Source organism: Sinohyriopsis cumingii, chromosome 18, assembly GCF_028554795.1.
Source record: "Sinohyriopsis cumingii isolate HCF-2022 chromosome 18, ASM2855479v2, whole genome shotgun sequence".
NCBI classification, from domain to species: Eukaryota; Metazoa; Mollusca; class Bivalvia; order Unionida; family Unionidae; genus Sinohyriopsis; species Sinohyriopsis cumingii.
In genome coordinates, this window is record NC_142978.1 from 91643824 (window position 1) to 91669956 (window position 26133).

Below are 26133 nucleotides of genomic sequence, written 5' to 3' on the forward strand. Positions count from 1 at the left end.
CACACCAAATATGATTACCATTTTGCGGTCTGTTTAGATTGAACACTCTTGCACAAACTGTCGGTTTTACCTTACAAGGAAGAGTCTATATTTCACACTAAACAGGTACCTTTTGCCCCTTTCTATTCCCTCATTCCCCAATCCCCGTCTCCCAGAGGATGCGTCCAGAATCCGATACCATTTGTTGTCATCTACTCAACCTCATGAAACATTATACAACACACCATTATAACTACTACGATCCCCTTTTCTCACTTGGTGCCGATGGATTTCAGGTTAAATGGAGAACGAATGTTGGATGACTGTATTAAAAGAGGATATACAAACATGACAAATCAAAACATAAGCACAAAAGGTCGATTATAAACACAGTCAATGTTTTTCCAGCAAAATTAAGTCCCAAATTCCCAAACATAACAATTACGAAGTTTTCTTTCTCAGTTTCTTTTTATATATAAACGTACTGATCCGGATTGCTCTGACTTGGTTTCTTTTGTTTGTTAGCTAGTTTTCATTGACATTTGTGTTGACGTGTCAGATTTGATTTAAAGTTTAAGGATTAAATATTGGTGTTAATGTTTTGATAAGGCTTGCACCTATACACTCACAGACTTGATGCTCCTGCAAACCTTATCTACGTGTACAATTCTAATCAGACAATTTATTGCGCTACTATTACTGTTCAGTGGATAGCACAACGATGTACTTGTTACTGTTGTTAGCTGTTGCTTTACGCTCTTTCACTCTGACTCGGACTCAACATGTGGAACAAGGTCTGCATCTCAAAGAGCATCAATTGCAAGTATTATTGGATCAAATGGAAATCATACAAAAGGAACATGTACAATATCGACAACAGCTGAAGACTATGGAAAAGCGCCTAAAAGTCTTTGAAAATCGACTCCTTGGAGTGGAACAGTTGAAACAGCAGTCAAAAACTGCCAAGCCATGGATTTCAAAGTTATACCTGAAGGAGCGAAAGTTAAATGCAACTGAGAATCGAATAGATTTTCCTGAGCTTCCTGGATATATCCTTCCTAAAACTCACGATGTAGTTCTTGCTGTCAAACCGGAGATTGAGTCACACAATTCGACTGTAATTAGGTATTGGGGTTCCATCCATCCTTCCTCTGGTATTGTCAAGACCAAGCGAGGTGAGAATGTTTACTTGGTTTCTATATGCTAGAAGGAAACACACCGGGCAACTGTACATAGTTTTAAGTTTGAACTACTAACAACACATTTTAAAAATATAGGTACTAAACTCGTCAATTCCTAGAAGTTAAAGTGTTTCATACTGAATTTTTGGCAGTAAATCACTTGCAAGGAACAGAAGAAAGTGCAATACATAAGTTTTCAGCATTATTGTATGGCTTTAAATTAAGAGAAGCCGCATCTTCCGCCCAAATGCTACACGAAGACCAGTTTTCGGAGTAAATAATGCAAACTGAAAATGAAAAGGGCTGACGCCTTTATTTCACTTATACAAAACACTTCAGCAGACAGTATAGAGGAAAAAAATTAGTCAGCGAGTTATTATTTTCCAATAAAGTAAACGAACGTTTTGTATAATTATATGCATGCTGGTGGAATGATTACACTCTAATCGGGACCGGTTGAGATGTTACAGTTGTTACGACTCTATGGTCTTAAAATAAGTAATAGAAAATCGAGAACCAATATGTTTTGTAAAATTCAGCAAATAATTTATTTTCTTATAATACAAAGTGAAATTCATAAAGAACTTACGGCATTGCAAAAAAATCCCAAATAATCCTAGAATTACCAACAGAAGTGCTAATGATTAAAGTTTTGAATAATATTTAATGGTATTCCAAACTAAATCCAACGGTGAAAGTGTTAATATGCCTGTGCTGGCCCGTGTTGTGCTGATGTGACAACAGTCTTTTGCTGGATCACAATAATATAATCAAAGAATATGTCCTTATTTGAACTTTCACTATAAATCCAAGTCTCATTTTCCAAATATGTTATTTTGAGCACTTTGTATTTGCAGAGAAGAATAACTTGAATTAAATAATTTGAATAAATAAATTCCAGCCAAAATGAAATAATGGACACGAAAATAATACAAATGATTCTGCTCAGATCTTACAGGACGAATAAATAATTTCTAGACATGCAAAATTATAGAGTCCTCTACTGACCTCATGCCATATTCAACATTTTCTAAAAAGCTATTACCTAATAGAAAGTTTCATTCTGAAAGGTTCCAAATGTCTACAAGAAAAAATCTTAGTTATAATTAGAAGGTCTTTTTCTAAAATTTTAATGAAGTACATGGTAAACACAATATCATTGACTCAGAAAAAGATAACAATCCTAATAGCTAACCAATATTCAGAGAGGAAATTAGCTATGCATTAAATGTTTACAGATTTTTAAAAAAATAACGATTCAGGTCAGGTAGAAAAAGAACTTGAATTAGGACAAGGTCGAATCCGAAATTTAGTTATCCTTATCATATAATGAAATACAAAAATAAAAAACCTAACAAATAATGCAAATTAAGTATGTATAACGTAGTTAAAACTGTGCAATTTTCGTATGATCAAGTATCCTTCCACCATTATTTTATAATTCTCAAACTTTATGTTATTTAAGTCGTCCCGTGGAATGTCATACTTTCTGTCTGAGTTGAAAAAAGGAAAGATTATACCCGATGCCATGTTTCTTATTGCAGAAAGCAAGAAACAAGTACGCGTTGCAGGAAACAAAATGAGTCCGCTCAGGCGAGTAGCATTTTCTGCATATCTGTCCCGCCTTCTCCAACATCTAGGTAGGGAGCAGACGATAGTGTTTGACAGGGTGGATTACAACGAAGGTGAGGGTTATGACAAAATTCTTGGTGTCTTTTTTTGTCCAGTTTCTGGAACATACTCGTTCTTTGCCAGCATTCTCGGCTTAAGGACTGAGGAACTTCATGCAGAGATAGTGATAGACGGTTCAAAAACTGCAGGCATGGACAGCGACAGTAGGGACGAGACATCACATAATAGTCACAGTTCAAATATGGCCATATTTCGTTGTCTAGCTGGTCAGAGAGTATGGGTACGACTTATCGAGAACAGAGGCACACAAGTGTACGGTAATGACGATCGTTTGACGAAATTTGCCGGCATGTTATTGTGGAGCGATGAATAATTAAATCGTGGTACTGGCGTGTGATTAAAATTTGAAACCGTTGAACACATTGTCAGTGTTTATTTGTCAACATATGAGGGTTGTTTTAAATTAATGAACAATGAACCACCCATAGTTACCATTTGTACAATAAACCATCATCAGATTGAAAATTGAATCCTCCCATTCTTGAAACTGTATTATTATCCCATGCAAACTGGGTACATTGACAGAGATTTACTACGTTTATAATCGTCTGATAGAGGATACTAATGGAAACTTATAGGGATGATTTTGAAAAACATAGCAAGCGCCATTGATCAGTAATTTTTAAAAAAAATCGGGTGGAGATAACTTTTTAATTATCTTCCTAAAATTGCATAGACATAGCTTAAATGTTGTTGCACTCAATTTAATGCTCGATATTTGGCAAGATATGTTTACAAATTTGGCAGTTCTTGCGTCATTTAGATGAAATTAAAGGAAAACATAATGACGAGCCAAATATCTATTGTTCTTTTACATTGTTTTGCACATTGATATGCCATAATCATTGACAACCATGAACAACAGTATTTAACCTTCTTTGGGTATCGAGAGTACAAGGACTGACCATCATAACATAGTATTATTTGTGACAGAAAGCAGGGGGTGGGGGTGGGGGAGGTGAGACATGAGTTTTGTAGAAATTAAAGGAGGAAGATGCTTCTTCCATGTAAAATTCAAACAATCATTCAGTTATGCCAGCATTTCTTTATATTAAAAAGAAAATTAAGAATACTAGAAGTATTATGTCACCCTTCTCATTTCTACGTTATACAGACTTACATTCTATTCTCCAAGAAAACTCATATTACGTGTAATCACAAACATCAAATTTACCTTTAACTTTACCTACATGCGAACGCTTTTAAACTATCTTCTGTGAATATTCTCTTATATCCATTATACATGTTGGTGAAATACTTTTTGACATTTACATGTTCCTGTATAGAATTGATAAATCCTAAATAAGGAGTAGAAACAGGAAAATGAAGTGTTTCACGTTAATATATTTAAATCCTAAAAAATGTGTAGAAACAGGAAAATGAAGTGTTTCACGTTAATTATGTTTAAATCATAAATAAGGAGTAGAAACAAGAAAATGAAATGATTCATGGTAAGATATCAAAACTCCTAAATAAGGAATAGAAACAGGAAAATTAAATGCATCAATTTAAGATCCTTGAATCCTAAATAAGGAGTAGAAATAGAAAAATGAAGTGATTCACGTCAAGAAAACACTAAAATGAAGTGGTTCACGTTAAGATAATAAAATCCTAAATAAGAAGTAGAAACAGGAAAATGAAGTGATTCAATTTAAGATACTTGAATCCTAAATAAGGAGTAGAAATAGAAAAATGAAGTGATTTACGTCAAGAAAACACTAAAATGAAGTGGTTCACGTTAAGATAATAAAATCCTAAATAAGAAGTAGAAAACACGAAAATGAAGTGTTTCACGTTAAGATATTAAAAATCCCAAATAAATAGTAGAAACAAAAAAAAAAATAAGTGATTCACGTTAAAATACTTAAATCCCAAATAAGAAGTAGAAACATGAAAATGAAGTGATTCACGTTAATATATTTAATTCCTAAATAAGGAGTAGAAACAGGAAAATGAAGTGATTCACGTTAAGATATTAAAAATCCCAAACAAGGAGTAGAAAACAAGAAAATGAAGTGATTCACGTTAAGATAATAAAATCCTAAATAAGAAGTAGGAACAGGAAAATGAAATGATTCACGTTAAGATACTTAAATCCTAAATAAGGAGTAGAAACAGGAAAATGAAGTGATTCACGTTAAGATATTAAAAATCCCAAATAAATAGTATCCTCTATCAGACGATTATAAACGTAGTAAATCTCTGTCAATGTACCCAGTTTGCATGGGATAATAATACAGTTTCAAGAATGAAGTGATTCACGTTAATATATTTAATTCCTAAATAAGGAGTAGAAACAGGAAAATGAAGCGATTCACGTTAAGATACTTAAATCCTAAATAAGGAGTAAAAACAGGAAAATGAAGTGATTCACGTTAAGATATTAAAATCCTAAATAAGGAGTAGAAACAGGAAAATGAAATGATTCACGTTAAGATATTAAAAATCCCAAACAAGGAGTAGAAAACAAGAAAATGAAGTGATTCACGTTAAGATATTAAAATCCTAAATAAGGAGTAGAAACAGCAAAATGAAGTGATTCACTTTAATTATATTGAAATCCTAAATAAGGAGTAGAAACAGGAAAATGAAATGATTCACGTTAAGATATTCAAAATCCTAAATAAGGAGTAGGAGAAGGAAAAGTTGAATCGAGTTCATGGTAAGTAGAAACGTACTTTTGCATCTACCACTGTTCTGTAATTAAAGAAGGGATGTATCGCAGAGTCGCAAACATGGTATATTTAGTTCTTTTCACCATTTGCCACATGAGCTCGGACTTTTCCCCGCAGGCGAAATTCGCTACAATCGCAGGTTTCGGAGCCCGTAACTTCAGTTTGGTACAACGCAGAAAAGTCAACGACGGCTTGATGAATAAAAAATATCTCAGGAGTAAAACAAGCCATAGAGTATGTTCGTGTGCCTTTAAATACGGAAATAGCAGAAGGAAACTGAGGGTCTTGGGTGGAACCAAGTATTTGGAAGTTTAGTACCTTCTCTCTTATATAGTATGATATTTTAGCACCTTCTCTCTTATATAGTATGATATAGAGGGTCCTGTGTCAGAACGGGTCATGGGGGTAATCTAAGGTATTTTTGTCACCCTGTATCATTTTTATTTCAGATTTTTTTTTTTCTCTCAACATCAAGCTCGCGTCGAGCACCTGTGGCCTAGGTCGATGACCAACCGTTGATAAGGCCCATCGTTTCTGAGAACATGGCATCTGTGCGCGTATAGGCCAGTTTCAAACTTTTCTTCAAACCTTAGATTGTTTCAAAAACAGTGGATCAGCTTTTTACAAGCTGAATATGTCAATATTAGTGAAATCCATAAAGAAGGTAGAGAACATAAGCAGATGTTAAAACAAATCTAAGACATCGATTTACCTAGCGAGGGCCATGTTCATTATATTTCGTCGTATTTTTTTCTACTAAAATTTTGTCGACAATACGAAGAAGGTGGAAAGCATGAGTTTGAGGCCAACATTTCTATAATTGTAAAATTAATAGATACTGCACCTCCAACTAAAACGTGCCCATTGAAAAATGATATGTATTTTCATTTACAGATAGAATGTGCATGGAGATATTTAAAAAAAGACTTCTAACGTTTAAGAATTTCGAATATATTTTAATTTTAAATTCTGTTTTTAGTAAATATCATTTTAAATCAATCTTAAATTATAATTTTGGATACAATCTTTGTAAATGTGATCATCGCATCAGCATGACCCGTAATTTGTTTTCTCTACCTTGATTTACACAAAAAACAGTAGGATCGAATGTATTCCTGGGAAGTCTAAATTCAGAGTGGTCCTAATCAAGTTCCCCATGTCCTTTGCAAGCGGTCAGAAAGGTCTTTGTCATTAAATTGATATAAGGAGACCAGAGACCTGTTGTTAGAGATGCCACAGATTCTTTTTATATCAGTAGTTGTAGCATGGACCTTCTTGTATCGAAGAAGACACCAACTGTGTCGGTCTCGAAGAGAGACTAGCGGCTGGGCCGCCAACTGCGGTTCATGGCGGATAAAACACGAACAAATACGTAAATATTCTGAATCCGCCGACTTTAAAACACCAGGTATTTATTATCGCAACGATAATTTATCTCAGATTTCATCATCACCGTCAGTAAACAATCCAATCACCAGATATAGCACGGTCTATCTGAATGGTTCAGGTAGTTATGGTAAAACAACACGCGCGAAAGACTTATTTAAAAACTCTGACATGATTGTGTCAACGCCAACTCACCGGTTTGCCAGAGAGATGAGACAACGTGGTGTCAGTGCATGCACGTATCATAGTTTTTTTTTTAGATTGCGAAGTGATGCATGGACCCCCAAACGAATGGGTGAGAAATATATCCCGAGAATAATTATCTGGGATGAGATTTGTACAGTATGCAAAAATGTTTTAGAAAAGTTTCTTGATTGGATATCAACAAAATTTACTGCAATTATCATGTGTGGCGATCACGGACAGCCTCCGCTGTTTTCAGGTGAATCATCACACGAATGGTTGATCAACCATGTTAGCCACTAGGTGAGACACGATTCATCGATATATGGACGCATAGATACTTTTGCTGAAATGATACCCATATCGATACAAGAAATATGTTACTTTGAATTCTCATTTGTGGTTAATGCTTGTTTAGCTCCAGGTGAAACAATAACTACCAGTCAGAAATAAATGTAGCTTATTCTCTGCATGACAAACAGGAAGTATTGACAGAACAACAGAGAGACTTCACGGAAAAGTGATTAGATACGTAAGGTACTTAAGTCAGAACAGTTAAACGCGAAAACTTCCGCAAATTCGTTGAAAGTCCCAGATATGAAAATGTGCTCGGCGAAGTTTTTCGATAGCAATTGTTCCACATCTGGGTTCTTAAAGTACGACATGAATGGCTGTGAAACTAACTTAGACGAGAACAACGTGCATAGGAATAAAAGCTATGGCGTAGTTTGAACCATTCATGAAGAATGTTTTACAAATGCGCGTTTACAATACTGGCTATCTAGAAAACCCAAAATGTTTGATTCCCGGCGTGGTTGATTACGATTTAGTTTGGCAAATAGTTACTGATGATAGTGATGATGACAATAATTTTTAAAGTTACGAAGTATGCCAGATTATTGGATCTGGGAAAGTGGTAATGGAGGCAACAGTAAGTAACTTTGAGCCCGAAATGTTGTTAAATACGAGTCAGATGTATATGCTTGATGGACAAACAATGGACGGAATGACCCTTTCAGTGGTATTTCAAAATTAAATGTACACAGGGCAGAATACTGAGCCTAATTAAAATACAGACAATTTAAAGGTATAATGCAATTTTCGTCTTTTAATTAATCAAATTCGCCATGAGGATCATATGCTACAAAACCATATACATTTATCCATACCATGGTTAAGATAAATTGAATAAAATATAAGAGTTATAAAATGCAGTTAATAAGTAAATATATTTATTTTATTATCGCTGTCTGCACAAGCATTGATGGAATGAATACACTTATACAGCATTATGGGACGGATAAGAAACTTGGCAAAGTAGTCAGTAAACTACTGATTTAACGAAGGAAGTTTATATTAGTGAAAAGTCCTATTTTGGAGCAGATGCATTCAAAAGATATTATCTGTGATCTCTGGAACATTGTACATATCAGTCACAAAGATCAGTTTCCCAACATATTCAAGCTGACAAAGCTAGCTATGTATATGTCCCATTAGAAAGAAGCACAGAACAATACTGATACAAAGAAAAGAACAGAGTATTCTCAGAACTGCTTAACAGATTAATGCTTATACAACTAGAGGTGACATCTCTCAAAGATGTTGATTTCAGTAGAGAGAACTATAACAAAGTGGAGCGGGAAGAAAGAGAGACAGATATTGAAGTTTAGATAAATATTGGCATATGACCATTTCTTTTTTCTTTGATAAAGGTGGACGTTTCTCTTAAGATAAAATCCTGTCATGTCTCTCCTTAAATTGTTCACGGGAAACAAATTTGAAATTTCTCTTTCTTATGCAAATATATTTAACCAGTGAATGAATTCACTGATGGAATAAACGAAATTAGCATATAATGAACGTCGGGTAGATTTCAAACTGCTCAAGTTTATCACCCAGTGTAAGTTAAAAGAAAACTGGAGAATATGACTGGGTGTAGTCAGTAGTTTTCCTTCTTCAATAACAAATACAAGCAACGGTGGCTGCAGCAGTCTTTTGCTTCTGCAGGAAATAAAATGTGAGATATTTTGTTTTGTTGGTATTCAACCTCATTCTTATGCCCGAATTTGTTCTAGATGAGATTTTCCTTGCACGAAGAAATTAAATTATTTCTTCTGTTTTGAAGATAACATTGTAATGTCTTCCAAGTGTACCTGAGATACGAAATTTGTAATGTTTCCAAATCATTCATGTTGTACAAAACAAATGGAGCCACCATTAAATGGCCTTAAACGTTGGATAAAACTCACTGCAACCAACAGGTAGTCTGTTTGAAAATATTGTTGAAATCTTCTCATCGGTGATAATTGCATATGATCACTATATGTCTATCTATAGTCTGCATACTGGAAATACAACCAAGAATATCAACATACATGAAAGGGCACTACCTACCTTTCAGAGATAGAAAGACCATCGATATGTATCGTATCGCAGGCTGCATATCGTGAATCGTGTCGACACGCTTCACAGGTGCATCGTTTAACCCTTATCAGCCACTATGAAGAAGTTTTGTACGACCATCAGTCGCAGGATAAACAACTACGACAATTGAAATCGTTAATCAGATTACAACCCGACCAAATTCAGTACGAAATATTACGTACCTTAATTTCAGACACTCCAATGTCAGATTTTTGGAACTTATGGCGCCCTAATGATAGTTGTATGCAGAAAATACGTCCGTGATTCACCACAGCGTAAATTATGTGAGCTTCACAATGTAAAATTTCCAACTCAGCAAGTTCCATTATGTTATGGACCAAAAGATAGATGCATACAAAATATATTTGTTGATATTCCGGCAGTAGACACCGCAGGTGTCAGCGTAAAACAAAAACTCGTTCTTAATGATATCGCTTAGGTTCCAGTGGAGGCTGTACAACAGGCATTGTCGTTAAACCCGTCGTGTTAGACTATGGGATATGCAATAACAATCCATTCGTCTCAGCGATTAACAATATCAGATAACATCATCTGGATTGTCGATGATGGCGTTGAATAGTCAAATTTGTTGGAGCTACAAACAACATAACAAACAACAACAACGTTACCAGGAATTATCAACGTGGTATAAAAATATTAGTTGGTTATGTGAGAGATGACAAACAATATTTTTACAACAGTTTGATCTAGATGTGGAATTCGTCATGACGCTGAAACAACGACAAAATAATCATTGTGTCTGCTGTAACACAGTAATGTTGTGACCAAATTTTCCTAATGATGTACGAGAATTTAGCTTGGACAGAATCGATAGTAGTCTCGCCCACGCACGCGCAAATGTCTTTCAGACATGTCTTGAATGTAACAGACGTACAGAAGCTTCGTTCCTAAGCGTGTGTGACTTTTGTTAGAGTTTTTCTTTGTTGGCGAGAGTGGGGAAGGCCGCTAGCGTCTGTGACGTCGTATCCAATCTGGTGGTAACTGGGTGTTCTCAGGAATTACTTGTAAATTGTTCACGCACAAATCTGCATTGATCAGCTGTTGAATCTAATACATACATTGGTGGCTGCGTAGTAAATCTTACCACGCTGAAAATTGTATGTGTTTGTTACACTCCACACGGATCAGTTGTTCTTGCTGAACCACCATCAATTTTACCAGGCTCATATAAATACATCACTGTGTCGTTACTACCCAACACTGGTTGTTGTAGCTGATCTGGTGATTTTTGTCGTGGTATGTGTTTTTTCACAATTGCACAGACATGTTTTATGTTGATTCCACTCGTGACCTCGTTGGTTTACGCGGACAAAACATGAGGCAGTATCACAACCCATTCATGAGATCTGTCCTGAACGTAATTCTTGGGCATATTGATATCCAAAAGAGTCGCCGTGCAAGTGTTTGATTAAATCGCTCAACGATGGCCTGATCGTGATGTATCGCGGTGTATTCACATCTGATGTTAACTTGTTGTTGTTGCAACGACATCGTTACTTTACCGAGAAATTCTTTGTGAACAACCTGAAGAAACTGTGGCTAGCTCAATGGTCCTCGCGCATAAATTCGTTCAAACACTGCTGAGACTTTTAGTTGCTGTTTTTGACAATAACGGTTCAGCCTCTTTGTATCTACTTGCAACTTCTACGACAGTCAACGCGTATTTGTATGTGCGCCGTTTGTACCTGTCGTGTGGTAAAAACAACACATCTGCCTGATGAACTTCGTTGGGTGTGCTGACATCTAACCGTTCATGTTGACTCGTTTTGGGACGTGGAAGATAAATTTGCCATATGGTCTCTCGTGACAACCAATCTGCGGCTACAGCTCGTGTGACACCTGCTGCATTGGCGAGGTTTTTAATTGGCGATGTACCACTCCAGTACATGATTGGACTATAATAAACCGACTCCATTATGTAATTGTTGATGTTTAATTGCCAGCTCCTAACATTATTTTACTTTTCATCGCCGATCTTATCAACCAATTCGCGAATGAATAACTTATGTTTATTTTTATCGAATTCAGAGTGTGAATTTACTTGACACTGATGATATGTCATTGTTGTTGATCTGGATTTTTATACGCGACATCATGAATATGACACGCTTGATTAATTGCATTTACCGCAAATTCGCCAGGTTTTGATTTATTGTTTTCGGCATGTCTAATATCAAGGCGAGCTCTTCAGAACCACATTAATTATATCCTAGAAGATGTTTTTCCCCAGGATGCTTAGCCCACAGTGTTCCGGGTGCTTTCCCGAGTGCCTTAGCGATATCGCAACCCGCTTTTGAAACAGGAATGCTCACACAAACATATTTTTGTGTGCCGCATTTTACACATTTACCTGCAAGAGGCGGCGTGTTATTTCTCAACGTGGTTGCTCTCTGAAATTGTGTACTAGTGACTGTCTTGCATCGAACACAATATAAACTCATGATTATTAATAATATTATATCTGTACAATATAAACGTGATTGACTTTTCAGCAACACTTGAGCATGCACGGGTCATGCATCATCCAGTTTTACCAAATTCCATTCAAGCTATTATAGTTGGTCCATCTGGGTCAAGGAAAACCCAATTGTTGCTCAACCTGATAATGATGTGGCTCAAATGGGACAAACTTTATTTAGTAGTGCCATGATGATATAATGTTCTTAAGGAATGTAATGAATCTGCAGCAGCCGAAGACTATGCTATTAAATTTATCACAGACATCGATGAAGCGCCGTCCGTTAGGATCTTAACAGGGATATCAACAATCTAGTGGTTTACGATCATGTCGTGCTTGACAAACAAGCAAATCCAACCAGAATATTTTCACGGGGCAGAGGTAAAAACACAGATGCCATTTGCTTCATCAAACGGTACACTCAGATTCCCAAGATAGTTAGATATAACTGTAATTGTTTGATTATTTTAACGGGGTTGATGCACATACGCTTCGAAATAGTCATGTGACATGGTGTTCCGGGTATATGGACATAGGTAAGTTTTAAAACTTCTTCGCACATGCTCAGGAAACCCTTCATTTCTTCATTACGATATGTTTACATGATCCAACAGCACCTTATCCAACTGGTCTCGATAAAATATTTATAAAAAAATTCCATTTGTTATAATGAACCAGGAAAATATTAATGACAGTATCTCTTAAGATCGAATAATTGGAGGAAGATGGTCTAGCGGTCCAACTCGATATTGAAAAAAATCAATGATGATTTTGAGATGATATAGTTGTGGCATGAAGAGGGTAAATATACACTCGCGGTTGAGTATAGATTTATCAAATTACTTTAGAACGAAATGGAATTGTCATTGACGGATTTACACGAACAATATGGTATAGCTAAATTTGTTCCATTGGTAATCGTCATTGAGAAAATACGACCAGATTTGTCTCGAAAATATGAAACTCTAGCGGCTGTAAGTGCACGTGCGAGACAACTAAAACGACTTGTGTTGGAATCTATTAAGATTCCCATAGAATGAGAAGAATAACCCAGCAAAAAATAATACCAAAAATAAATTAACGACCAAACCTTTTTTTGTTCATTTATTTGTTGTTATTATTTTTTTATCATAGTGTGCCGTTACGGTCTGTCACGCACATACAAACTAACAGTCGATTCTTCACCACGTGTGTCCAATAAGTTACCATCTTGGTCGGTTAGACGATTAGTTGGCACCGACACAATCAAATGACCGGAACATCTGGATAAAAATTGTACAGAAAATATCCCTGTTTGGCCTGCCCTAATGCTTGCCCAGACGCGGTATAGCTACCATCGACTGCGTCACAGATTAGATTCACAGAAATCGTCGATGTGATATTGACAATACCCGGCGATACATGACGAATACCACCTGTTGGATCGTTATAATGTCGGAAAATGTCTGTAGGGTCCCGTAACTTCTCCCATGTCGCAATAATCTTCGGAAAATATTCGTCAATTATACCTTCAAGATCCTGCTTTATTTTATCTGGATCCAACCCGGATAGTTTGAACGTAGATATTTGTTCCTCGGTAATCTTAAAATAATCGAGAAATAGCATTTTATATTCTCCTTCGGGTAAAAAATATATATGACACTTGCCAATTGCTATTTCTAACATAGAATTTCGAAAGTATCTGCATCAGATTTCACCAATCTCATATATGATACTGCATTAACGAATTTCTGTTTAAGATTATCATTCGGATATTCAGTGATATACCACTCAAAATGCTCTCTCAGATTACCCTGTGTATCTCTATGTTCTTGCGTTATTTTATCAATAAACGACTTACTAGAAATCCCCATTTTGTATAATTTCTCTAACTCTTATTTCGTCGCTTTTACATCATCGTAATGCCATTCTGGGTATATTTGACATCTTCTAACATACCGGTAGTCTGCCTCATCTTCCCTTATGTTACTCTCTTCCAGAACTTTCCCGATGTTGTTCTGTATCTAACAAAGTTATCACTACATTGTCGTATTAATTTTTTTGTCGCTTTACCCAAGCAGACCATTGAACGTGCCGTCTAAGCTCTGAAATTTTTATTTATGTATGTATATCACAAAAAAAGATCAGATCGTTGTGGTCGTGGTGGTCTAGGATTAATTTGCGCTTCCAACGGCCATCGCAGCATGGTTCTGATCGACGATTTAAATATGTGAACGGCGTAATCCGGCGTCGATATTTCTACAGTGGCACTCAGCGTTGGCTCGTGCACCGTGATAGCGATCTTTGATTCCTTTCCTGTTATGGATTTGATTCTACCTTGAAGTTCATTGATTGGTTTGATTTGATATGATCCTGTTGGGATGGTAACGACATCCCAGATTGGGGCTTGCCCAACAGCTGCATGACTTGTGCTTTTATGCAAGAATACCAACTAATTATTAGTCTCTAATCTATCAAATGATTTTTATCTGATATTTGGCCAACTATAACAAAGTCGTAATTGTGCCAGCGCGATTTCAAGTGGCCGACCATTAGGAGCTCTTATCGGAGTTGGAAAACCAATGTCGAATTCCGGCTGTGTTGAGGTCGTTTATATCACTGTGGTTGTCGGCGGCCTTGTGTTAGCGATCATTTGTTTCAGTCGTGTGGTTATTTCTGCGGTCATTATTATCTGTACGGCGGATTCTAAATGTGGAGTTGGCAACGTTGACAACATTGTTGCCCGTAAAGTGTGTCCGGTTCTTGTGATAAGGATACTAATTTTCCCTAATTGCATCAAATTTATTGTCTGATATTGCACTATCGTTTAACCCCGCTGACAGTATCGATGATATATTTATACACGCATATGTCTCAGCGTAAATTATTTCCGTGTGTTGATGAAATATTTTACTGGTAAATGTAGATATTTTTTTCGCGATAATATTGAGTATACTGGCAACACCGACAACAAAAAAGACGCCGATTCCAACCACGGTCGGTATCACGTGCGTCGCTGATAATGTTCCGATTAACGTCGTCGCTCCGGCGACCAGCGTGGAAACCGCGTATATAATATTGTTGATGACGATGATTCGTCTGCGATATTTTTTGTTTGTTTTGTCATATGCTCGTCAATAATTTCTTTCAGCGATGCCTACCACGCACATGATTGATTATACCGAAAGGATTGAGTGGGATTCATTATTTGTTATATTAAGTTACCAAGTGAGGTGTTTTCTCGACGAATTCCAGACACCATCAATATGTTGTTGCGGTTAATACCTTATCTGCTGGTTCCTGTATGAATATTTCCGCTGTATTTTGACTTAACACGACCGACACGGCTTGGAAGAACGCCATGGAGAGGTGACGAATATCCTAAATTTAAAAGATCAGTGAGTTCATCTTGTTTTGCATATTTGGATAAATCAATGTCACCATCGGGCTTGCCTTTAGCAGATCTTCTATTCGTATCTACCATTATAACCCATTAACCTGTTTAAAACGACGTGAGGTATACTCACGCACAACTTTATGAAGAGGCGATGATGACTTTGACACGGTGTTAAGTACCGCAAGCACTTCTAGACCACATATTGGTGGATACATTGTTGTCTGTGTTGGTAATGTTGAATAACAGATTGGAACGTCATCGGCTAAGCCACTATATCGTAAAAATTCTTTCGGTGGTGCCAATCCATACGAATCAAAATAAACAATTTCACGTGGATCAACCGCGTATGAAACCCAATGAGTACCACGGCGAGAACTTCCACCGAGATTAATGAAACCGGTTTCAACACAATTTGGTTCTTCCGGTAATTGATGATGCATGAAAATACCTCTGACTTTTTTATGTTTGATCGCCGAGCAGCATCAAGTAAATCAAAACTGGACATGGGGAGTTTTAGTTAAACGTCCCCGGCAGCCTCAGACCTTGACCATACCGAGTTCCTGGTAATCTTAGACGGCGGACCTTTTTTCTGAGATGTTTATGCCGTGTCCTGCTGCTTTTTTCAGTGCCATACAGGCAGCTGTTTCAACGGCACCAAGTGCACCTGCTTTTGCAACAGATGGAGTAGCTTCTGCAATTACCACTGCTAACACCGCTTGAAACGGAAATATACCGCCGTATTTTTTTTGTCGCTGTCCGCATTCGCAGAAAAATCAAGTCTCACACCAGTTCTTTATTTCCTGGCGTCATTGTAGTGTTCGAGTTAATTTATTTGGGCCTTGCAACGCCGCTGATTTCGGTGTTATTTTCCCACAGAATTGTCTTTGATGCGGATTGAAGTTAATTAATCTGACCAGGTGTCAGGGTACCATTGACGTGATGATATGACATTATAACATCATGAGTGATATAATTACACGTTCGAAAAACACATGCTTCGAAAAAATTCACATGTTTTCTACGGGAGCATCAATGACTCTCATTCGTCCACCAACACCTTGAAACATCATTTTTGTTATCTAACAACATAACAGCAATTGCTCTGTAACCACCGACTGGAGCAGGACCAACTGTAGCTCGCACGTGTACGTCAACGACTGTCTGAATAAATCCAGATGTTCCAACGATAAATAATAAATCGTATAAAACGTCGAGAAATCCCGTTGAAACATCTGCAGACTGGAGTCGACATTTTGATTATGACCGATTATCTCATTAAACTATGATAGGCGCGTTCAACATTGTTATGGTCAAAAGTCAGTATTATTTCATCGGATGGTTTTTGATGTCCATTTATCCTCAGCGAAATCGTAGACACCGCTAATCTGTCAAATACCATTGGGTTTTCTCTCTGATCGTTATACCTGGTGGCACGCTGAAATGCCACGAATATGTGTAGAGGTGCTGAAATTCCCTACTGTGATGCGATTTGCCATGAGAATGTTCCTGCTGTGCCTGGAGCTGTGTCTGTGGTCATTGCCAGCCACGACAGTGTTGACTTGCCGCCGTCATTCATGAACGACAATAATCGTTGTTCTTTAGTCAACGACGGAGTCATCGTTGGCATCCGTAATGCTAGTGTTAGTGTTACTTTACCAGCACTACCCTCACAATCCTAGCACGCCAGATAGCATCGTTGTCTGTGGCTCTTCGAACCAGTGTAACTGTTTGTTTTGCTCCGAAGATGACTTTTTTAACATGTCTATAAAATCCGAAGATATGTGATAGTAGTATCATACAGGAAAATCCACTATCGGGGTTAACCTTAGATCGCCGTGCTGCAAATCCCAGAATGAATTTTGGATTAACACCCTGTAGTGTCGCAAAAGCAGCGGCTGGTCGCTGGTCATTTATTAAACAATGAACGACTTCTTAAATGTGCCACTAGATGCAACATTTTTAGTTTAAAATCTTCTCCTCGTGACATATAGGACCAAGTTTTATCCAGACTTCTATTGTAGGAAGGCGATAATAGTGCAAGAGTTTCTCCAGATTGGGGACGCTAGTCCACTGAAGGTTCTATACCCCTGAAATATGCTTTCGCCTAGCTATACATGTGTCTACATGAGCAAGCAGAGTCAAGTGCTTTGCAATCATCAGAAATGGTCTGAAAGTATCTCAATCCCCACTTCTTCTAGAATATAGCCACGCTGTCTTTGGCTGTTTTATTTGTGCAAAGAAAATTTCGTATTCAATACTTTGGTAAAATAATGTTTTAGTTGTACCCATGAAGCTAATGAGTCAATGTGCACGTGTTAATTTTCTAGCAATATTAAATAACTAGGACAATGTATATTTGCATAAACACTGCGAACTATTTAATTTTAATCTACTCTAAAACTGTCAACTTTATCAATGCCAAAGTAAGAAAGTGTTCCTACACAACCGCAAAGTGGTAGAGACGCTGTCTATATGTCCTGCTCCTGGAAACAAGGTATAATACATTTATTAACAATAGTAACTAATTAATAATTGGAAACAGGGGATAATGCATTTATTAATAATAGTAATAAATGTAGAATTGGAAACAACGAATAATGCATTTATTAATGAGTGGGGCAGATTATAGTGATGTCTGGCATTGGGGCATCATGCCGCAGACATGCAGCATCATGTACTCAGTCACATTATCCTGGCACCACGCCGATCAGTTCTAACATTAACCTCTTTATGCAGAGTGTCAAGCAAGGCAGCTGTTAGTAACATTTTTATAACTCTTTGGAATGACTCGGCCGGGGTTCAAACCCGCGACCTTCCTCATCGAAGTCAGTTGCTCTAGCCACTTAGGCCACTGGAGCGGTCGTATTTATTAACACCAGCAAGGAATTATGTGTATAAAATACATATTACCAGTGTAATAAAGAGAGAAAACGCAGAATTGCAATGAAATAACAACATCCGGGTGATGTATTTTGAATTAAAGGAATACTTTAAAGTTTTCATGTGCAAAGAACTATGATATTTTTTATAAACGAATTGTTTTAAGCAATGTATTCCACAGTTTCATATTACTCAAAATAAGAATAAGATATAATGTGAGATACGAGTTCCAAGACATACAAGTGGTTCTTATTGTCTGATATTGATTGAGCTTGATGGTGCTCAGTATCGGAGAAAACACCCCCGTATAACCCACCAAACCCCCAACCCCCAACCAACCAACCAAACAAAAACAACCAAAACAAAACAAAAAGAAAACCAAAAATTAAACAATAAACGAAATAAGACAGCACAAATAAAAAAAAAGATAAATAAAAAAGAGGTTCTGGGCTTTGGACGGAAACCCATACAATTCTGAAGTATCTAATAGCCAACATACGCTTACCTCTGTACTTAAATTGATCGTAAAAAGGTTAACATATCTAGAATGGAAAAACTTGTATATCTGAAAACATCTATTTTTTTTAATTCAATATATACATTTGAACTGTCATTCATATCTGACCGTGTTTTTTAAAGTTGTTACGAATCTATGGTCTTAAACTAAGTAACAGAAATGAAGAAAAGAGCTAAAACCAACAAGTTTTATAAAATTCAACAAATAATTTATTTCCCTTAATACAAAGAGAAAATTTTAGACAAAAATTTAAGTATTGTGAATTAAATCACAAATAGTCCTAAAAGTTCTAACACAAGTCCACCTGAAAATAGTTCCAATTGAATTCCAACGGTATTCCAAATAATTTCCTATAAAGAAAGTATCGATGTACCAGTAATCTCGAAAGTGCTAATGTACAAATGGCCCGGAGTGTGATGATGCGCTAACAGTCTTTATATATATCACAATAATATAATTCAAAAATGTCCTCGTGTGAACCCATTATAATTCCAAATTAATGTTACCATTCAAGAATATTATTGATGAACACTTTGCATTTCCAGTGAATAATATTTTGCATAAAAAAATCTACCGAAATGAAAACTGAACACAACAATAAGGCTGGTTCAGTTTCAACGTGTTTAGGCAAGAATGAGCAAGTGTTAGGCAACAAGATTATATACCCATCAACCTTGTTTACAACCTAGAATGGTCTGATTCTATTGTACTAAACTAAATCAACAATTTTGTAATGTTCAAAAAACTAATTCATTTCCCTAGAATAAAAAGGGAATATTTAAAAAGACCTTACAACATTAAGAATTAAATCCCAAATAATTCTAAAAGTATAGATTATTCAGAGCGAATTCCAGTCGTGTTCCGAATCAATTCCAATCTTGAAAGTGCTCATGCTCCAATAGCATGGATCATTGTTGATGTGCTGAAACTAATAATGTTTATGAAGCAAGTTGTTTCAAAATTTCATGGAAAAATACATAAGTGTTGTTTCCTTCAGAATTACTCATTCCTACTTTAACATATGTGTAGTTAAATCAATATTTAGTTGTATCGAGTTTAATTTGAGATAATTATTTATTTAAATTATCCTTTGGAATCACAAAGTGCTCACCATTGATAATTTTTGACGTAATAAATAGTTGGGGATTATTGGGAATTAATTCAAGGTCATTGTAGAATATATCATTGGTCTACATTAAGACTGTTCCCACATAAACACAATTGGAATACTAATATTTTTGGACTTGTGACAGAAATTTTAGGACTATTTGGGATTTAAATAACAATACTCTAAATTCTTTAAAATCTGTATTTCAAGGTTATGTATATATATATATATGAGGGGTGTGTGTGTGTGTGTGTGTGTGTGTTGAAAATTGTTGTTGGTTCTGGTAACCATACCAATGTCAACTTACAATCTAATCTAGGGTCAAAAAATGTAGTGCAGAAAGAAAGAAAAAAAAAAAAACAATCGCAAGCACACATAAAAATTAATGTAGCACTCAATCTCTTAATGCTCAATTTACATAGACATATATATAAATATACAGCGTCTAGGTGACGTAGACTTTGTGATGTGTTGGTCTTTTGTTCCTGCATACAATCAAATTAGACCCCAAATAAATATATATTTTTTATAGCTTTTAGTTTTTCTTCCAAACCCTTTATACGCAATAACATGACGCTATTAAACATGTATTTGAATTATAACTAATGTTTTTTATTTACTGGCGGAGTAATAGTTCCCATATCAACATAAAAATGTTTCTTTCTTTTCAGATTTGATCGCAATATATTTTTTCAAAGTAAAGTGTTCTTTAAGGAAAACTTGAAACCCCTCTAAGCTACTCACATCCCTTTCATTTTGCATACATAGATTTAGTATTTGTCTAGAAGAAAGGAAAATAAAAAGGTTGTTCATATGTTCTACTTGCATCCCCCAATACCATTAACATTTGGCACAATATCTATGTTCACTTTATTCCGAATCCAGTGAAACAAATTCCACAATCTAATTATTACAACACATTGCAATATTGTTTCCATGAAATTACTACAAAAAAGACATTTATCAGTATCAGACAAGTTTATTTTATACAGAAATGAATTCGTTGGTAAAATTATATGAGTAACACGAACTTGAAACCATCGTAATTTTGAGTTTTTTGTTTTTGTAAAAACAATAGGATATATGTTAGGCTATATATCCTTATTCAAATTGAAAATTTACTTTCAATTATTTTGACTAGTTGATTTAACGTCCTTTTTCAAAAGTGTTTTGTAATACATTCTTCATTGTTTTAAAAAACAATTTCTGCATGGAAAGGGATAAATGATCTGACCGATGTCATTAGATCTAACGATAACATTTCAACTGTTACGACTCAATGGTCTTATAGGCCTACTAATATAATAATTCTTATACTGATATATAATTCTTACAGAAAAGAGCGAAAACCAAGTTTTGTAAAATTCAAATAAATAATTTATTTCCCTAGAAAACAAAATGAAAATAGGAAAAAGAACTTATAGTAATGCGAATTAAATCCCAAAATAGTCCATAAAGATTATATCTCCAGTCCTAAAGAACGAAGTTTTAATTAAATTCAGTTGGCGTTTCATTTCAAGTCATCGAGGGTCTGGAATGTTTGTGACATGTAAAGAGTCTGCATTGCAACTAAAATCATCAGGAAGGAGAGAGGAATATTTGCTACATTAAAGAGGCTGTATTTGAAATTCAGATCATCAAGATAGAGCAATACTTGTGATTTGTGCAAAGGCTGTATTTCAACTCAACAAGTCGTTATGATAAAAGACTAATTGTAACATATAAAGAGGTCGTGTTTCACCTCAAGTCGCTAAGAAAACGAGAGAGAGAGAGAGAGAGAGAGAGAGAGAGAGAGAGAGAGAGAGAGAGAGATATTAGTAAATAGAAAAGAGATTTCATTCAGTGGTTGATAACGTGGATTCAAATGGCGAACGCTGGCCCTCTGGCACTCTTGCATCAATTCAGTGAAAAATACCTTTCTGGTTTCTTGCAGCCTACATGGAGTAATTTGCTTAGGTCCACCGAGAATTTAGCATATCCACTATTGCAATCGATCCGACTGTCTTTGTGAAAAATATTTTTCATTATAGAAATAACAAATTACGGGACATGCTGTCGCAGTGATACTACTTACAAAGATCGTATCAAAAATTGCAACTGAAGAATAATTTATAATGATATTTAATAATAATAATAATAATAATAATGAGGACTTTGTATAGCACCCAATCTTTAGAAGCTCTAAGCGCTTTACAACATTAGACAACACCTATAAGATAAAAAACATATAATGATATGATTACAAAAACAAACACCATGAAATTAGAAAACATTAAAAAACATGCTGAGAATATTTAAGGTAGGAAACATTATTAGGTCTTTAAGTTTGTTCTTGCAGTCGAAATAAGTGAGTTTTGAGAGCCATCTTGAATGTGATCACTGTGTCTTTGTGTTTAAGTTCAGTGGGCAATTCATTCCACGTTGCTGGGTCCTGGTATGCAAAAGAACGCTGTCCAATATACCATGATATGAATTTAAAATATATTTAAAATCATTAAAGGTTAGATGTCTTTTCGTTTATCTCCATATACATTTCTATCTGTAGATGAAAATAGATGATTTTTTAATGGACAAGTTGTTATTAAAGGTACAATATCTCTTAATTTTACAGTAATATTTATTCATGATAATGTCGTTAGTTTCGGAAAGCATTATATATTCATGATATAAATTGTTTCGGAAAAGGTTTATAATTGTAATGTTATAGTACTTCCGTCATTTGTGTAGATATATTAAATGGAAACTACCAACATATAATTAACTGAGGGACAAATACTTGCTTCTAGGGCAAAGTTACACTTTAAAAATCAAGTCTAAGCTAGAGCCTAAAAGGTTTTAATAGATTACGTAAATTTTGCTACATTTTATAAACTATTGAAGGTCTATCGAACCCGGTCTTAATGCAACACAAATCTGGCCTCATACCCATCTTCGTATTCTTGACACAATTTTAATATAAAAAAGAACACGGCTAAATATAATGAATTTGGCCCTCACTAGATGAATCGATGTCAGATTTATTTTTCTATGTATCTGATGTTCTCTACCTTCTAGTCAGCTTTCACTGCCATTGTGATATTCAGCATGTAAAAGCTGATACACGGTTTTTGAACCCATCTGTCGAATGAGAGAAATAAAGGTTGAAACTTGCCTATACGCTCACAGATGTCATGTTCCCAAGAACAATCGGCCTTATCAAGGGCTTGACATCGACCGAGGGGAGATACTGTAAAGGGATTGCTTGCTGTTCAGTGGATTGCAAACAATGAAGCCTTTTATCCTGCTGCTTGTTACTGGCTACAGCTGTGTTAGCATTTCACTAGCAAATAACCTAGAGCAAGACACATATCCAGACGTCCATCCATGGCAGGTTTTACTGGGTCGAATGGATGCGTTTGAAAAGGAGCATGTACGGTATCGTGAACAGATCGAGTTTCTGGAAAAGCGAGTGAAAGTAGCGGAGAGTAAAATCTTAGAAATGGAGTCACTTAAAATTAAGTTGAAAACGCAAGAAAAAAAGATTGCACGGCTAAATCTGCTGGAGCGAAGGTTGAAGAGAGCAGAAAATAGACTTGTTTCTCCTGTTAAGGACGTACAATGTGGAAAAATTCTAAAATCAGTCGAAGAAGAGAATGCAGTCGAAGCAAGTATGAACTATGAAAAGTCGAAGGTGATGATGTATCCGAGTTCGAACATACATCGATCACCGTCCATTAAGTCAAAGTCCATCGCAGAAGCTACAAGTTCTGTTAAGAGTAGACGAGGTTAATGAAGCTCTCTCTCTCTCTCTCTCTCTCTCTCCAGAGATTTGGCTTTGAGGCGTGATATCTGATATTTTCATGCAGGATATACATATTACGTATACCCGATAATACAAAACATCTGGTAAAAGACGAGGAGAAGATTATTTTTGTACCAATCTGCTGTCAATAAAAGAATGCCATAGAGGCTCTCTTGTTATAACACTCCCAAGTTAAGTTATTTTTACTGATATACTATCATTCACACTAAATTAAAGAAAATAAGAGAAAGTGTGATTGCAAAACGCTATTTTTAAAGTAAATCACTTCGATGGCCATGTGTAGTGAAAACACCTGTTTCTGTTGATAACAGGGTGTTGCAATTTCATTGAACGTTTCCAAAGTATAAACACCTCCAAGTACCGAAAATTTAGTCTCCTTTATTAAATAATGAAATAAGACCATTCCTTTCTAGTCGTTCGTATTATTGATACATCTTCCTTTCTTCTGTTTCTGCACGAGTACAACACTACTACTACTACTAATAATAATAATAATCTCTTTCCAGATGTAAACGGGCAACTAAACGTCGAAGGAAGCATAACTATTTCTAGTCGGGTGGCGTTTTCTACATATCTGTCACATGCTCTCCTGGAACTTGGCAGAGAACACGTCATAGTTTTTGATCAGGTTGAATACAATGAAGGGAACGGCTATGACAAAATTCTAGGTGTTTTTATATGCCCGGTCTCGGGGACATATTTCTTCGTCGCTAGCATGCTTGGGTTTCCAAATGAGCAAGTTCACACAGAAATAGTGCTAGACGGTTCCAAAACTGCAGGTATGGACAGCGACAGTAGAGGTGGTGTGGAATTTGCCCAGGGTACAAATATAGCCATATTCCGATGTGCAGTTGGACAAAGAGTGTGGGTTAGAATTATTGAACATCTTGGCAATAAAGTGCACGGTGATCAGGACCGTTTCACGAAATTTGCCGGCTTTATGCTCTGGAGTGATGAGTAACCGGGTTCTACGGCTAAAGAGAGTGTACAAGTTTATAATTAATTCGGAGGGACAATATTAAAATTTCCTGAAAGAAAAGTACAATAACATTGCAAGCCTGTCGATAAACCTCTGATCCGAATAACTGGGAAATGGAACGAAAGTGACGGGAAAAGTTACGGATAAAACGTTATATTATTATCTGAGAAAAAAATTCACAATCAAGATCGGATGGTATTTAAAACTAGTTAGGTAGCTTTAGTTACATTTAATGACGCTGATTTAAAAATGTATTGAGCTAGGCCTGCATATAGGATAAAATTGACCATGCTGTGTAAAACGACCAAGGATAATACCAAAATGCTCGACATCATATGCGTTTGTCTTTGTCTCTCTCGAATTGTTTTTGCATGGTGTGCTCTCAAAGATGGTTTTAACTTAAGTTACTATGTTTTTATTATATATTTGTTGCTGTTGTTGTTGTTGTTTGATTTTAGTATAACTACGTCAGGCACAGCAGAAGACAACAAGGGTTTCTTTTTTTTTTAAAAGTAGTTCTGAGCGCGTGGACACCGTAACTGAGACGACTGGTCTGAGATGATTAGACTGAGACAAGAAAAGTAAGGTTAGCAAAACAAGTAGATTTCTCTGTCGCATGGGTGAGAAATGTATTTACAAGTTTATTTGCACAGGCCTGGACACATTTAGCTGTATTTGTTATTATTATCATAGAAATTCAAAAATGTTGATTAATGATAGAGCTAATTTGTCAAACTTTAGATAGTTTGGAAAATAACATTTTCATACCAATGTTATTAAATTATAGCAACAATACATTTTAATTTAACTAATATTAAAGAAAAATAATATAACTGTAATTTTAATAGTTTTGACTTTTTGACGTGACTTTTTTCGTGAGTATCCTTGTGACATGTTTGTTATTCTTTTCCGTGACTTTCCAGCAGCTTTCTATTCTGTATCAACTAAGGAACTAAAGTGTCATAGAGTTAAACTATGCTTTCAGTAACTACCGTCAGAAGATTATCTGATCGCACATTGTTGATGATTTCAGATTTAAATTGATTTGCCAAAGATAAATAATACTGTGTTAGTCGATAATGAAATTAATACAAATATCCAAATGCTTCAGAAAATGGATTTTTTCAACTTATATGTATAGACGGAAAATTGTCATGCATATGCAGCAAACCTAACAAAGAGTAATTATCCCATCCGGATGATTGACAGGGTGCATGCAATACATATAAACCACCAGCTGTGTTGTATAGTTTTCTAGTCTTTCTATTTTTTCTTGTAAGGAGGGGTCCAACCATTGTAATACTCTATCTTTGTAAGTTAGTAAACAATTCATTTAACATACATTCCATATTTATTCTTCAGTTTTACTAAACAACGAATAACTTCTAAAATGTATCACTAGACGCACCATTCTTCGTTTTAAAAAATAATCTCCTCGTGACGTATACTGCCAAGTTTTATCCACATTTTTA

The 26133-nt window shown here is 35.8% G+C and overlaps 2 protein-coding genes across 2 annotated transcripts; both read left to right on the top strand.

Annotated features, from left to right (window-relative positions):
• The first annotated feature begins 624 nt into the window (after positions 1-624).
• On the top strand, positions 625-3202 carry LOC149777440 (uncharacterized). The gene is made up of 2 exons (XM_089942888.1): positions 625-1154; positions 2705-3202. The coding sequence occupies exons 1-2, from the start codon at positions 701-703 to the stop codon at positions 3163-3165; spliced, it is 915 nt and encodes a 304-aa protein (XP_089799014.1). The 5' UTR covers positions 625-700; the 3' UTR covers positions 3166-3202.
• A 19904-nt stretch (positions 3203-23106) lies between these two features.
• Positions 23107-25296, top strand: LOC149777441 (uncharacterized). The gene is made up of 2 exons (XM_089942890.1): positions 23107-23644; positions 24189-25296. The coding sequence occupies exons 1-2, from the start codon at positions 23146-23148 to the stop codon at positions 24641-24643; spliced, it is 954 nt and encodes a 317-aa protein (XP_089799016.1). The 5' UTR covers positions 23107-23145; the 3' UTR covers positions 24644-25296.
• Positions 25297-26133: the final 837 nt, after the last annotated feature.